The sequence below is a fragment of the Pezoporus occidentalis genome, unplaced genomic scaffold (genome assembly GCF_034315485.1).
Source record: "Pezoporus occidentalis ecotype Australia unplaced genomic scaffold, CSIRO_AGI_Poc_V1 ctg27, whole genome shotgun sequence".
In the NCBI taxonomy this organism is placed as follows: Eukaryota; Metazoa; Chordata; class Aves; order Psittaciformes; family Psittacidae; genus Pezoporus; species Pezoporus occidentalis.
Window position 1 is genome coordinate 7170605 of NW_026914611.1, and position 13578 is coordinate 7184182.

The 13578-nt window shown below is 36.3% G+C and overlaps 1 protein-coding gene across 4 annotated transcripts in view; it reads right to left on the reverse strand.

The window, feature by feature from the left end:
* The window catches only part of DZIP1 (DAZ interacting zinc finger protein 1), a 36057-nt gene that overhangs the window by 5416 nt on the left and 17063 nt on the right, over window positions 1-13578 (reverse strand). For 3 of the 4 annotated variants that reach the window (XM_062624608.1, XM_062624607.1, XM_062624610.1), the window contains exons 10-17: window positions 13077-13133; window positions 6035-6094; window positions 2908-3053; window positions 2403-2598; window positions 1911-2040; window positions 1669-1719; window positions 584-786; window positions 101-231 (exon numbers count right to left, since the gene is read on the reverse strand). In XM_062624608.1, coding sequence (XP_062480592.1) covers window positions 101-231; window positions 584-786; window positions 1669-1719; window positions 1911-2040; window positions 2403-2598; window positions 2908-3053; window positions 6035-6094; window positions 13077-13133 — 974 coding nt within the window. The remainder of the gene's footprint in view (window positions 1-100; window positions 232-583; window positions 787-1668; window positions 1720-1910; window positions 2041-2402; window positions 2599-2907; window positions 3054-6034; window positions 6095-13076; window positions 13134-13578) is intronic. The other variant, XM_062624609.1, reaches the window with a different exon arrangement.

Below are 13578 nucleotides of genomic sequence, written 5' to 3' on the forward strand. Positions count from 1 at the left end.
ATTCACTGTTTCAAGATAGTTTCAGCATGAAAAAAAGTAATACACATATATATATAGTTCAAATATTTAATGAAATAATAATGACTACTAAAAGAGATACCTTCAGTTCTTTCACCTCTTCTTTCTTTATAAACGCCTCTGCAACATTAACCCCTCCAGCTGGTTTGTTCTTATTTCCATGGTTAGAAAGACTCTTTCCAACTTGTTCAGTCAGCTTTTGAATAACTGTTCCTAAAGTTCATAAAAGATATATTGACAGTTTCCATTCACCAGGAAGGAGCTTTACTGTAAACATTCTGGAAATCTTCCACAAAGTAGGAATAAGTAAAAGAAAGCTCTCTGAGGCAAAGATTGTGTCTTTTTCTGCACTTACATAAAAAGCATGACGCACATCTAATTTGAACTTACATCTTTAAGTACTATATTAATATAAACACATGAGCAAAAACAAAGTGCGTACAAACATATACACATTCTAGACTAGTCTGCCTTCATTAAGTTTTCTAACACAGAAATATTATCAGGAAATGGAAAGTCATGCACAGCTTTTAGGACATGCATGTACAAAAGTAGGGAAAAATACCTTTTGAAGTTTTGGCAGGTGTTTCAGTTCCAACAATTCCGCTTTCCTCTGTCCCATCCATATTGCTTTTGCCAGAAGCCTTCTGAAGAACACTGACTTTGCTGCTTGATGTTTTTGACTGTTTTTGCAACAATTCTGGTGATATGTAAGACTGTTTAATGTCATCTTCATCTACTTCTTCTTCTGAACTGAATGGTGGAGTTCTATGCAAAAAAAAAAAACGAAAAACAAAACACCAAAACAAAACCCAAGGACTTACTGGGTTTCAGCAACTGCATTGAGATATATATATATACACACACATATATATGCACACACATATCTATATTTATTTAACCTTCCTTTCCAATAACATGCATTTTCCTTAAGTGAAAAAAACAAGAGCTCTAATATATCTTAACTATACATAAAACCATTACAAAAAACAAACCCACAAAAACCACACTGCTAAGTAAACTCAGAAATTTATCATAAAATGATCTGTTACATAGATGTGACTACTTCCATCTATGCAACTATCTTTTATGAAGTAACAGACCAATGTATAAGAAGTCTTGCTAGGCAAACAAAGACAAGCAAACGGATTAGCAGGGAGAGCAAAGATAAGGGTCAAGGAATCTGCACCACAGAACATCTGTTATGACTGCGTTAGATGAAAATAATTTAGGAAATCTTTTTTTCAGTGCAGGAAATAAAAAAGTGACATATCTGAAGTGAGTGGAATTTGAAATACTGTGCTTAATTTTGGTCATAGCAAGAAAATGTCAATAAACAGAAAAAAAAGGTCACACCAGTCTTTAACTGCTTTTAACAGGGTCAGAAAAAGCATCTGAGAAATAAACTGAAGGAAGTGATACTGCCTGATTTTACTGAATGTCCCTCTCTAGTTCACAACCAAGAAAACATCTGATAAAAGCAGAACAGGCTATCTTTCAGGGATTATAATAACAGACTCAAATAGTACTTTAAATATGAAATACGTGGTCCAGAAAGTGTTTATAGTTTTAGCTTAATTAATAATAGCTTTTGTGAATATTCAGTCACCAAAAATGTTTTCTTCAAAAATACAAGGGAACAAAACATACGTGTTGCTAGATGTCTTCTTGGCAGCAACATTTCCCAAAAGCTTTGTGGATCTAAAAATAACAAGACAAGTTGTTTCAAGACTGACAGTCAACTAAGTAAGAATAAAGTTTATACAGAAGTAATATGAACTCTTTGCTCAGTTCTTTCAATACCAGCAGGAAATCGTTACATCAGCCAAAAAACCCCAAGCCCACAGGATGGATACGTAAGCTATGAGTACTGTGAGAACAGCATCTCTTACTTGGGTGTAGAGGTATTCTCAGTGATGGCTGGTCTTTGTTCGGGTGGGCAGACAGCAGTTGCAGAGCGTTTTACTTGTTTTCGTGGTGTGGCAGATGGGGAAATTCCCAGTTGATTGTGCCTCTGTTTACCTACAAGAGAAGTTATCTATTGCATCATTAGAAACAATGTTTGGTTTCTTTCATATTTAATTTCTCAAAGTAAAGATGCCTCTGCTGCAGATTATAGTTTTACAAAAAAAGAAGGAAAAAAGTTTTTTTCTTCTTCAAAGCAGTTCAGAGTTACCATGTGTCTTGCCAATGCAGGAGCTAAGACTTCTGCATTTAAACACAATGTCAAGAACCCTTTAAAGAAAACTGTTTAGCTGGTCATAATGATACAGAATATTTATACAACAATTTATGAAAGCAACTATATAGAAATGTTGTTAAGCAACACCTTAAACAGCAGTTACAAAACATAAGAGAATGAAAAAGCCAAAACCCGCTTTAACCTTCTGAAGGAAGCTGAGGACAGGAAACAGGTCTATTACAAGACAATGATTTCTCTTCAGCCCTAAAGCTGACTTGGCGTTCAAGATGCTCTCGAATTCGGTGAAAGTCAGGCTCTTGCTTCTGTTTGCATTCTCTAGCAGATTCAATAGCATGCAATATTTTATTTAAGCGATCACTTGGGATACCACGGACACCCTAAGGAAACAAAATGTAAACAGAGGGGCTATTATTTCTGGCATTTATATCCTAGAATCATATACACTCTTTCAAACTTCAAGTATTACAAAGCTTGGACAAAAATCATGAAAGTTGATAACACTACTTACACGTGTTGCCATATCCTTCACAGCTGTAATTGATGGCCATCCTCTCAGGTTAATGAATTACACTTATTTGTAACGTGGAAATTCAGCTTTGGATTTTACAGGCTGAGGGTTGTGGTACAAGAGTGAAAGACAATACCGAAAGTGGGACAAAGATTCAAATAACTCAAAATAATCTTACTGCTTTAATTCCCAAAGATTCCAGCTTCTCCTCCAAGGCTTGCTCCAAAAATACTCGTAATTTTTTAGTTAAAGAAGGATCAGTCTTCAAAGCATTTAATAAATACTGGTTACTTCTACTTGTTTTACGATCAACTCTCTCAGTTTCTAAAATAAGAATGGAAAAGTGCACTTAAGAGACACTTGAAAAACCTACAGTACATGGGACAATTAAGAACTGCTCTGAAGCATGCATTTTTGATAAATACCATAGACATACATGTGCACTTTTGGCCTCCATGGAATTGTATTCCTTTTAAAATCTTGGGCTAACTTACAAAAGTCAGCTCACCTGGAATCTGTATCTCAGCACCTCATACCACCACAAGTATCCTTTACTTTTCTTGCTACAGAATCACTGTAAAGTTATATGCCTGAATATTTAGCAACAAAGATCTTTACTACTAGAACTGTACTTGGTAACTTCTGATAATGAAAGACTATCCTCTGATAACTAAGTTCTCTAAAAGTGTTCTTTCAAATCAAAGCTGAAGTCTAGCAGGAATTAAAACAAGAATATACCAAACTTATTAAGAAAAGCTTTAAACAATGTAATGCTCCCTAATGAGAAACACCTACTGAAACTGGATCTTCGGAAAGTAGTAACACCTTCAAAAGTCTTGGTAAAGACAAAACCTTAGTCTGAGGTTTTCTCCAAAACTCTATCAAGGACAAAGTTCAGTGTCGTGTTTTCTTCTATGCAGGTCTATGACATCATACATACTTGAAAGCAGACAAAGAAGTTTCTATCTTCTTCCCTTGCTTTAAGCATCAGTAATGACAGAAACTCTTATGCAAGAAATAAAGAATTATCTAGACAGATTCTTTCATTGAAGAATCTTGACATTTAAGTTAGGCTAAAGTATTATAAGGTCATACAGGGGAGTAAAGAAGCAAAACATACCCATCTGGAACCTGCCTATAAAGGGTTTCTGGAAGACGAAATTTTACTGAATGCCACTTATGCCAAGTGAACCAATGATCTGCAGGACTATGGTAGCTGCTTCTGTCTGGCAGTGGTCAGCAAAGCTGGCAAAGCATACACAACATCCCAAGAAAGTGTGCTGTAAACCACACTCCCAACTTCACCCCCTGAAATGGTACATCTTGGGCAGGAGTTTGTCTCTTTCCAATATGCCTTACAAGGCAGCAGAGTCATTTGCCAGCCCACAGACAAAGATATAAATGAAGAAATAATCCCATATTATGACTTTTAAATGTTTTCTTTCAAACTAAACATGCAACTTTTTCTATTTTTAAATAATGGTTGCTTAAATAGCAGCTCCATTTACTTTTCATTTTTCTGTAAGGGAAAGATAAGCACCAGGAAGAGGACCCAAAAAAGTCTCAAGATACACAAATGGTATATTAGGTTACTGTGCAGGATTGGCTTCCAATAAATAAAAGAACTATAGGTAATGCAAAGTGAACAACAGTCCAGCTACCATACTAACAGATCTGTGTTAAAGAGGACAGAATCCAGCTGAAATCTTACCTGGCTTTGGGAACTGTGTGGGCAATTTAGTCCCTGACAGAGGTGGGATGAAAAGTGATTTGAAAGTTGAGTCCTAGAAGAGGCAAACTGCTGGTTGGTGAGGAAACAGAGATCTACCAGATAATCCCCAGTCAGGAAAAGGTGCATTATATAGCATGAAAAACTCCCAGAAAGCCAGACAGGAAACATTTTAAAATGGAATGCTTCAAGGAGCCTTCTGAAAATCCCACTCCTTTCAGATGTTAATCCTCACAATAAAATAGATCAATCTACAATAATTTTAAAATTCCTAATTGCTACATACTAATATGTGTAACAAGACTATCCAGCATTATCCTTATTAACGAAAATATTCTTTCTTGCTAATTAACTCAAGCCAAATCCTCTTTGCCAGAGCCAACTAGTTACGGATCTATTTTCTCCCTCATTCTTGGGTTTTTTAAAAAACAAACCCTAAATGCTAGATCTAACAACTTTGAAGAAAAGGGACCCTAACTCTGGATCACTGTCTCAGCTCCTACATAATTCTATGAAATAATGCACCAAGTCAAGAATTTTCACACTCTCCCTTACAAATGGCTGTCACCAAAACCAAAAAAATCTGGGTCTATCTTTTCAAACTGCATTCTTTCCTTCCCTCTTTAGTACTGCAGGCCATGCCTTTAGGCGCAGCAGAAGAATCAAAGACAATCCATCAAGAGAGATGATGGCAAGCAAGAGAAATAGCAGAAAGAATGGCAAATATGTGGGCAGTCTTTATTTCAGATTATTCAAGAGTCAATGGATTTTCCCTAGGGAAACCTCTCAGTGACGCACAGATGTATTCAAATAATAATTCTGCTTTCAAAACAGCATAATCCCTTAAAAAATTTAAACTCATTGGCTATAAGGTTCAAGACTGATATTGATTTTTGCACACAGTACAGATTATTATACTATTCAGCTATTTCGTGTTTCATGTAAAGTACTGTTAGCCTTCTTCAGGAGAAGAATACCATGCAGGATGAATCAATGCTTTCTGTTCTGTCACTGTAAATGTGGCCTTGTCCAAGTTTTCCTCAGATGAAGCAGAAGAACAGCTGCCAACAGTGGGCTACATCATTTCATTTGGAATTGCACAACTCTGGCTGGATCTGTGCTGCTTAGAGGTAGGTGTAATTGAAGATTACTTGCAAAAGTATCTTTGGTGTGTTTGTGAAAGTAGGCAGCTTCAAACTCCACCACCAACTTCCTTCTTTTATCTGAACTCTTCACCCTCTTATGCAGAGTTTGAAAAAGAAGGAGCACCCACTGCAACAGCATCAGCATCAAACATTTTTGCTCTGCTTAGCCCAAGTGCCTCTAGACATATGGAATATGCCTGCTTTAAAAAGTTTGCCAGATTTTCACAAAAACATTGAATTTGGATAAGGAAATGGTAATATTTACAAGCATCAATAGCAAATAGGAGACTGACACAAACAAGGAATGTTCCCACCCAAATCACATAAGCATGCTGAAATACAATGAAAACCACCACAGGTATCAAATAATATTCACTTTTTTATTTCCAAGAAACACATGCCACTGTACTTTTTGCTGAACCAACCATTACCTTTTTCCTCTTCTGAAAGCTCCTCTATGGGCTCCAGCATATGTACCAAGGGTGCCTGCTCTAATAATGACGAAGAACAGGAACACCAGACAAACAGGACAGAAAAAGGTCAAGGTCCAAAGTGCAAAAGGCAAAAAAAAAAAATACGCTGATGTCAACTTTCCTGATTGCTGACAACCTGCTGAACAATCACAAACCTCATGCATCATGACTTCTCACTGCCTTGGTGGTACACTTTTGTAGAGAAGACCCTAATACAATGGTCACTTCAGGAGTGATCCAGTTGCCCACGCATGTGTGTCTACTGCCATCAGAGCTTTAAACCATCAGCACAGGGCTGGCTGATAGCTCAACACAACTATAGAGAACCCCACACCCTTCTGAGATGGCACCCAAAGGCCAGGTGGGATGTTTTTAGGCATCTACAATGACAAGACCACCTAGAATTAAGTAAATTAATACTATCATTCATTTCCCATAAGAAGAATTTTAATTTTACAATTTATTGTAAAATATTGTTCTGTGCAATTTGATACCGGAAGTTTACAAAGGCAAGTGAAATGGACAGGCACAGAAAACCTCAAAAACATACGGGAAAAATGTTAACTTATTATTCTGCGGAATTATTAAGTACTGAATTTGTACATGCAAAACGTAAGGAAACTTAACATATATATATTTACGATAATTCCCAATAAAACTAATTTAAAAACTCTTTTTGATCACTCCAGTATAGTGAGAGTCAGTATTACCATGTGCTTTAAAGAAATCATGAAATGTCCTCTGCTGAAAACAGCTTCCTAAACACATTCAAATTATCATTCCATAGGCTGCCAGGTACAAAGTACTGCTGTACTTAAGTACACTCTAAAATACACTCTGCAGACTTCAGATATAAGAGATGCATGAAAATGCTTATATGTAGATTAATAAAAATCCAGTTTTTAAAAATGTTAATATTCATCTTCCATAAATTATTTCAATGAAAACTAGAAATTGAGTTTCTTCTAGGGTTTATGACAAAACCAGAGATGTGCAGACTACACTTAGAGCGTTCAACTAATGGCAGTATAGAAGAATACAATTTACTGGCCAGTATTTTGGCCAGGTGTTGGTTTTTTTTGCCTCGGCCTTCACGAGAAACCTCAGGTACTATAAATGGTCGCTACACTCCATGGCGAGAAGGGAAGAAAATGACACTGCAGTAAAGATGACTGCTTTTCAGTACTTCTTGTATAATGAGGTACAAACATAGATGCACTGTGATGGGTAATCACAGTGAAATGAGCACTTGGAACAAAGTGACACTTACAGTCACATCTCCAAATTATTCTCCATCTAAAGAGGACTAAAACTGGTGGTGTAAATGTTTAGGTATGGTAGCTGCTCTCTCCATGCTTTCCATACTTGCAGCTATATTCAGCCTCTCACCTGCTTTTCCAAGCAGGTAACCAGATGTGCTCCCACATAATTTGTACTAAATAAAAAGTTCTTAAAAAAAAAAAAAAAAGAAGCTTCTCACACCACCACAAGACGATAACAAGATGCAAATGTCAATATATTTTACCGAAAAAACAGCAAAACTGAGAGACAAATAGGCTTCCGGTCTTTCAGACTCTAAGGTTGTCAAATTTAACAGCGGTCAAGGCGTTTCTGGGCACTTGAACATGATCCTCCACACTACTGGTACTGGCACACTGTTGCCCTGCACCAACTAACATTCTCCAAAACAGTGTTCGTGCACAGTTTGGGATCGTTCCCAAAAGCCTACACTGAGCCTGTTTTGGAGGACAGAGCCTGAAGCACAGATGAGATCTGGCAAGATTTAATTTAGCTGTATGGGCATTGAGGCCTCTGAGTTTCTTGGCTGGACATACTAGATAGTAAGCCAGTTGCTGTATAATTGGATTCAATCTATACTTGCTTTACCTGTACTTCACTCAAATGCAATCTGCTTAAAGGTGCTGACTCATCTCTGCACAAGCCCTTTTCTGGTAACTTGACAAGAAAAGCTCAGTCCTCAGAACCCAGAACTGAAAAGAGTCTGCTGATCTGGCAAAAAAGGTACTTGCTTCTTTCTTCAGTATACTAGAAACAGAGGAAGTTAAAGATCAGTAACAGAATAGTTGCAAGAGCAAACCCAAAATGTATTACTGTTATGTGTAACACTGTTGTTCATGGCATGATGACAGAGGAGGTTGAATGCTAAGACATGGGGGAGTGCGGTATTTGGAAACACCAACTCCTCCAACATAAGCAGGCTTTTTCTTTCTCTTTACCATAAACATATTCTAAGAGATATTTATTAAACATCACATTGGAATCAAATCTAAAACAATGCTGCTGATACAGACTGAAATCCTAACTACTTTTAATTACTGTGAACTCTAGCTCATCCAACCTTTTTTTGCCCAAAATCTCTCCAAGCCACAATCCAATGCTAGCCTTAAACAAGTAATCACTACAACTTCTGATTTAAGACGAGCCAGTTACCATCATGTCAATTATCAGCCCTAAACCTAGTTCAGCTGACCCTAGGAGATGCTGCTCTACGTCAGCATCTTCAACATCAGATCTTGTTGGTCAGGATCTTACTCCCACCTTTCATCCCAGCCTGAGTGTTGAACCCAGACAGACTACTTACCTTCTTTTCGGACTCACACCTAGAAATAAATTAGTTGTTCCTAGTTACGTCTTAGTTCGCTACTCCAGCTGAACAGCCATATTGTGTCCTTGCCTTACTGGAAGTGGATCCCAGGAGGCTAAAGCAAGGCAGAAGGCATGTTGTTCTAAGCAGGTCACCTGCTTTGGACTACTAGGGTACTGGCAGAATTGGAGATTACATCAGTCTTGCAGTTCAGATCCAACTTCAATTATACTTTTTTCATTGACACAATGTGATTCCTGGCTCTCATCTCCACCCCTTTCTTGGCTATAAAATAGAGATAAATTTCAACTTTATAATTAAACCAGTCAGGTTCTGCTGATACTTTGCTTAATTGATCCTTCTTAACTTGATCATATCTCTCTTTTCCAACCAATGCCTATTTAAACCTATTCCTAATCCTAATACAAGCTCAGTGATCCCTGTAAAACCCTGGTTCAGCAGTAAGAAGATGTCTCTGGCTGATACTAGCCCTTTGCAGATCCTACCATAAACCAACAACTTCCGTTGGCATGGACCACCTTAACTCCAAAGCTAATTCAGTACTTCCTCCTCAGCAGTCTCACACCTGACCCTAGCCAAACAACATTATTACTAAATTCTCTACCTAGCCCCATCACAAATTCTAGACACATCCTCCATGTATGTCATTAGCTGGCCTCAGTCCCAAACCTACCCCTACCTTTATCCTCAGAAGAATAGTTCCTGTCAGCCTCAGGCCTGAACCTAACTAAATGGCAGCTTTCAACACCAGTCTTTATGCAGGCTGGATGTACTCTTATCTCACTGGCCTGAATCAAGACTTATTAATACTAGCCATAATTAAGGCCAGCAACCTTAAAATCACCTCCACAATGATGTCTGTCATCCCGCATCTTTCAGAATATCTCTTCTGCCAGCTAATACACGTGGAGAGATAGAAGAGATGTATCAAAAGTCTTAATTTCTTCAGTGGATAATTAATTATACCACTGAAAAATTATGTACCTGGCATACTTTGACAAATCATTTAATATCAAATATTTAAAAAAATATTTGAAGACAATTTCCATGCAGGTGGTGTAGGGAAATATATTTACCAATAATGAGGAGTTCAGGCTGCATATATTTCAAGCATATCATACATTAATTGTCTGTTCTTATCTACTCGTTTAATTAAAAAAAAACACCAATATTCTGATCATACTACTGGAAAAAGAGTCTTCTGGCCAGCATTTAAAAGAGAAATGCTGTTTATTTCCTCTAAAATATTAAATGCTAAAGAACTTCTACCCTGATCAAAAGTGTAACAATTACCTATAGTGGAGTATCACCTACAGTAAGTACTTTGCACTTGCAGTATGAAAACCCAGGATAAAATGTAGAACTTCTCTGCTGTAAATTGCTGCACTTCTTAAAAGACGTAAGGACTGTAAGCCATGGTTATAGTCATGATACACTCTTTTAATTTATACTCAAATTTCACATCCAAAGAGCTGCCAAACTTCATTTGTGATACCTGTAATTTTGACCATCATATTTGTATCAACACACTTCATATATTTTTCTCCTAACTAATCAATGGGAAGCCATATACTGCACACAGGCAGCATAAATACTAATTTTAAACCAATATTCTTAAATATTATAAATTTTTGACACTTACCTGAGGCCTCTAAGTTAGGAGCCTAGTCATCTCAGACTCCTACAGTCAACGAAGAGACACAGGCAAAGAGCAATTCAGATCTTAGTTCAGGTGAACCAAACTCTGAAGGTGCCCCTTTTCTCTGTTAACTGTCTAGCAAAGCTACTTTGCCTACATTTTCCTCAGATGCTTCAGCTATGTCCCTAATGATAGCTGAGCCTTAGTTTACGCCATGTTTAAAGACTGAGAGGTGGGTTTTAATCAACAACCTAATTAATGTATTTGTTTTTTTAATTACTGTCTTCAACATTATACCTGACATTACTGACCTAACAAAGATTAAATATTGAACAAGTATCAACATTTCAATGTAGGAGGCAAAGCCTGATTTTAAAATATGACTTTTTAAAATAAAAACTCATAATTAATCTGTTGCCTTGTTGTGAGTTTGACGTAATCTTGAAGGCTAAGACTTCAGTTATATCTGCACAAAACCCTACAGCTAGCTCAGAAATAGAGAGAAGAATTGTCAGCCAGGATGGCATTCAGGGCACACTATTAGCTCCTGCAAGAAATCAGGAATGATAATACAAAAGCATCAGGCTAACACAGTTATTGCACTACTTTACACCTAGCATACCTCACTTGTAACTTACATTATCTTTTCATTACACAGATTTAAGATGTGCAGAGTGAATACAAAATCTTCCAAGCAACTTCGAAAAGTGTACTGAAGTTCACATTGGAGAGCCTTTTTCCAGAATTAATTTTCTTTTAAGAAGAAAAAGAAAAGGAAGATATTCCATATGCAGGCAACTGCTTTGTAGGAAAAGTACAGCTCTGGTGATTCCAGAGATGTTCTGTGCTAAATATATTTGTGAACAGAAGTTATGAATGAGTGCTTGTATTTTGATAATGGCACAAGATGCAGCCATGAGTCATAATTCAGTATGTAATTCAATCCCTTGAGGAGCCCTGAAAATTTTGTAGAAGACACTATAGCCTCTGCTAACCTCTATATCCAGAAATTAGGTAGGGTAAGTTTAAAAAACTCCAGAAGGGAAGAAAGGGGACAGACAGAGAGACCTGCAGAGATAAACAAAATAATCATCAGCAAAGGAATCTGAAGGAAACACCTTCGTTAAGGTTTCATAATAAACTGATAGTGAATCTTTTGTGTATCAATGGCAGGAACAGCCTTTTCTATCTTAATAAGTTTCAGAAGGTGCCACAAACTTCCTATTTGGAACAGCAAGAAATTAGGAAAGATCTGATGACCTGATTAAAATTGTCAGAGTACAGAAAATACTAACATTCAGAGAACTGTTTTCCTCCTCAGTACAAATGAAAGTAAATGCACTAAGAAAGCAATGTTTTACAAATTTGCTGTGTAAGCCCTTAGCAGCAACACTCTTCATAAAACTTGTTTCTTAAATTCTGGGCAACAGCTAAGCTACCTGCCCTGAGATCTCTTAGCAAGAGCCAGCACTACTGTGCCGGTGCAATGAAGCTGGTCTGAATGAAAAAGAATGAGATTATTTAAAATACTTTTGCTAATAATCTATTCTTATATATATTAGTACTTTTCTCCACAAAACATTTCATCTATACATTTTCACATAAAAAGCTTCAAGCAGTGAACTGCTAACCTTGAATATGTTAGGAAGAATTCTCTGTATTATTCAAATGATGTTACCATATAATGATCTATTTTCCTTCATTTAATAATTCTTGTCATTACAAATATTTTTAAATCAACACTTCATAATTTTCATTTCTTAATGAAGTTATATTGAAAGCTTCTGTTGTATACTGCCCTTCTCCCCATATGCCTTTTCAGAACTTTGCATTTGTTGTACAAGACAAATTCTGTACATTTTTCTTACACAAATTCCATTTTGTCTCCCTATGACAGGTTTTAAAACTAAGAGATATAATGAATAAAAAATATTTAATTGCAATTCAGTGATTCAAATTATTAAACTGGTTTTTAACATTTAAGCACTTTTTGCTCAAAAGGTCATTTTTCATTACTTTTCTACTTAAAATGCAAATAACTGATTGCAGAATATTGGTACGGCAACTATACTCTCCATTAATTTGCATATTGAGAAAGAAAACTATTTTCACAAGGTACAAAACAATGCAAATGGAAGTTCATCCCTTTCCCCCAATTCTAAACAGTATCACAATGCCCCAAGTTTAAATAAATAATGATCTATATTTAACTACAGATATACTCTGGAAGCACTATCTACACAGGATGGCTGTCTATTCTGACTGTTTCTTCTTTCGTGTTTTTCCTCCTTGCCATTAGACCTCACAAGAAAAATACACTATTCTGGGACTTAAAACCAAGTATCTCCACATATTTCCCTACACAAATCCCAGTACATGTATATACCTATCCAGTATATGCATATACCAGATAAGCACATTTTCTGTAAGAAAATGACATTTCATTTCCTCAATTAGTTTTATTTACCTTAAAGTGCTTCAACACTATACACGTGCTAGGAAATGTTCTCAAATTGTTTGCTTTTGGTTTTCATTTACTCTTTTCAATAGTACATCTTTACAATTACTTGACAGACATTCTCAGTGCTGACATAGACATATAGCAAAGCAATTCCAAATACGGTCTTTCAATGTAACTAACTACTCTTACAGCTATGATTCAACAAGCAACACATTTGAGAAGACAGAGGGTTAGATTTGAAAGTACTGGATCTGGAACTATCAAAAAGCCTTACCATGCATCAGCTGTAGACTTGGTTTAGATTCTTGAAGATGCTCTACAGTAGTGTTCACTAAAATTGCATAAGAGTAAAAAAAAAAAAAAAGTATTATAGTAAGCAATAATACACATATACAGAGTCTAAAACATAGCAATATTTAATCACATTTATAAATCATTTAAATTTTTGCTTTAAGGAAGAAAACTTAAACAAATCATTTAGAAAGTAAAAAATGGTCCTTCACAACATGAAAGTATGTCTTTATATATGCTTAATGTTTTTAATACTTCTAGAATCAGGAAAAGAAACTATTAACTAAATCATCAGTGAACTGGAATGTGATTATCTCTTTGGTCATGTCTGTATGCTGTCTTTATGTCTCAGGAAAGAAGTCTTGGCCCAAAGCTACTTAGTTAAGCCTAACCTGATCAAGGCTTATATTCCCCAAAGAGGATCTACTACACAAAGCCTATGCATATCTCATGTATAGAGTGTAGCCTTGGAGTGAATCACCGCT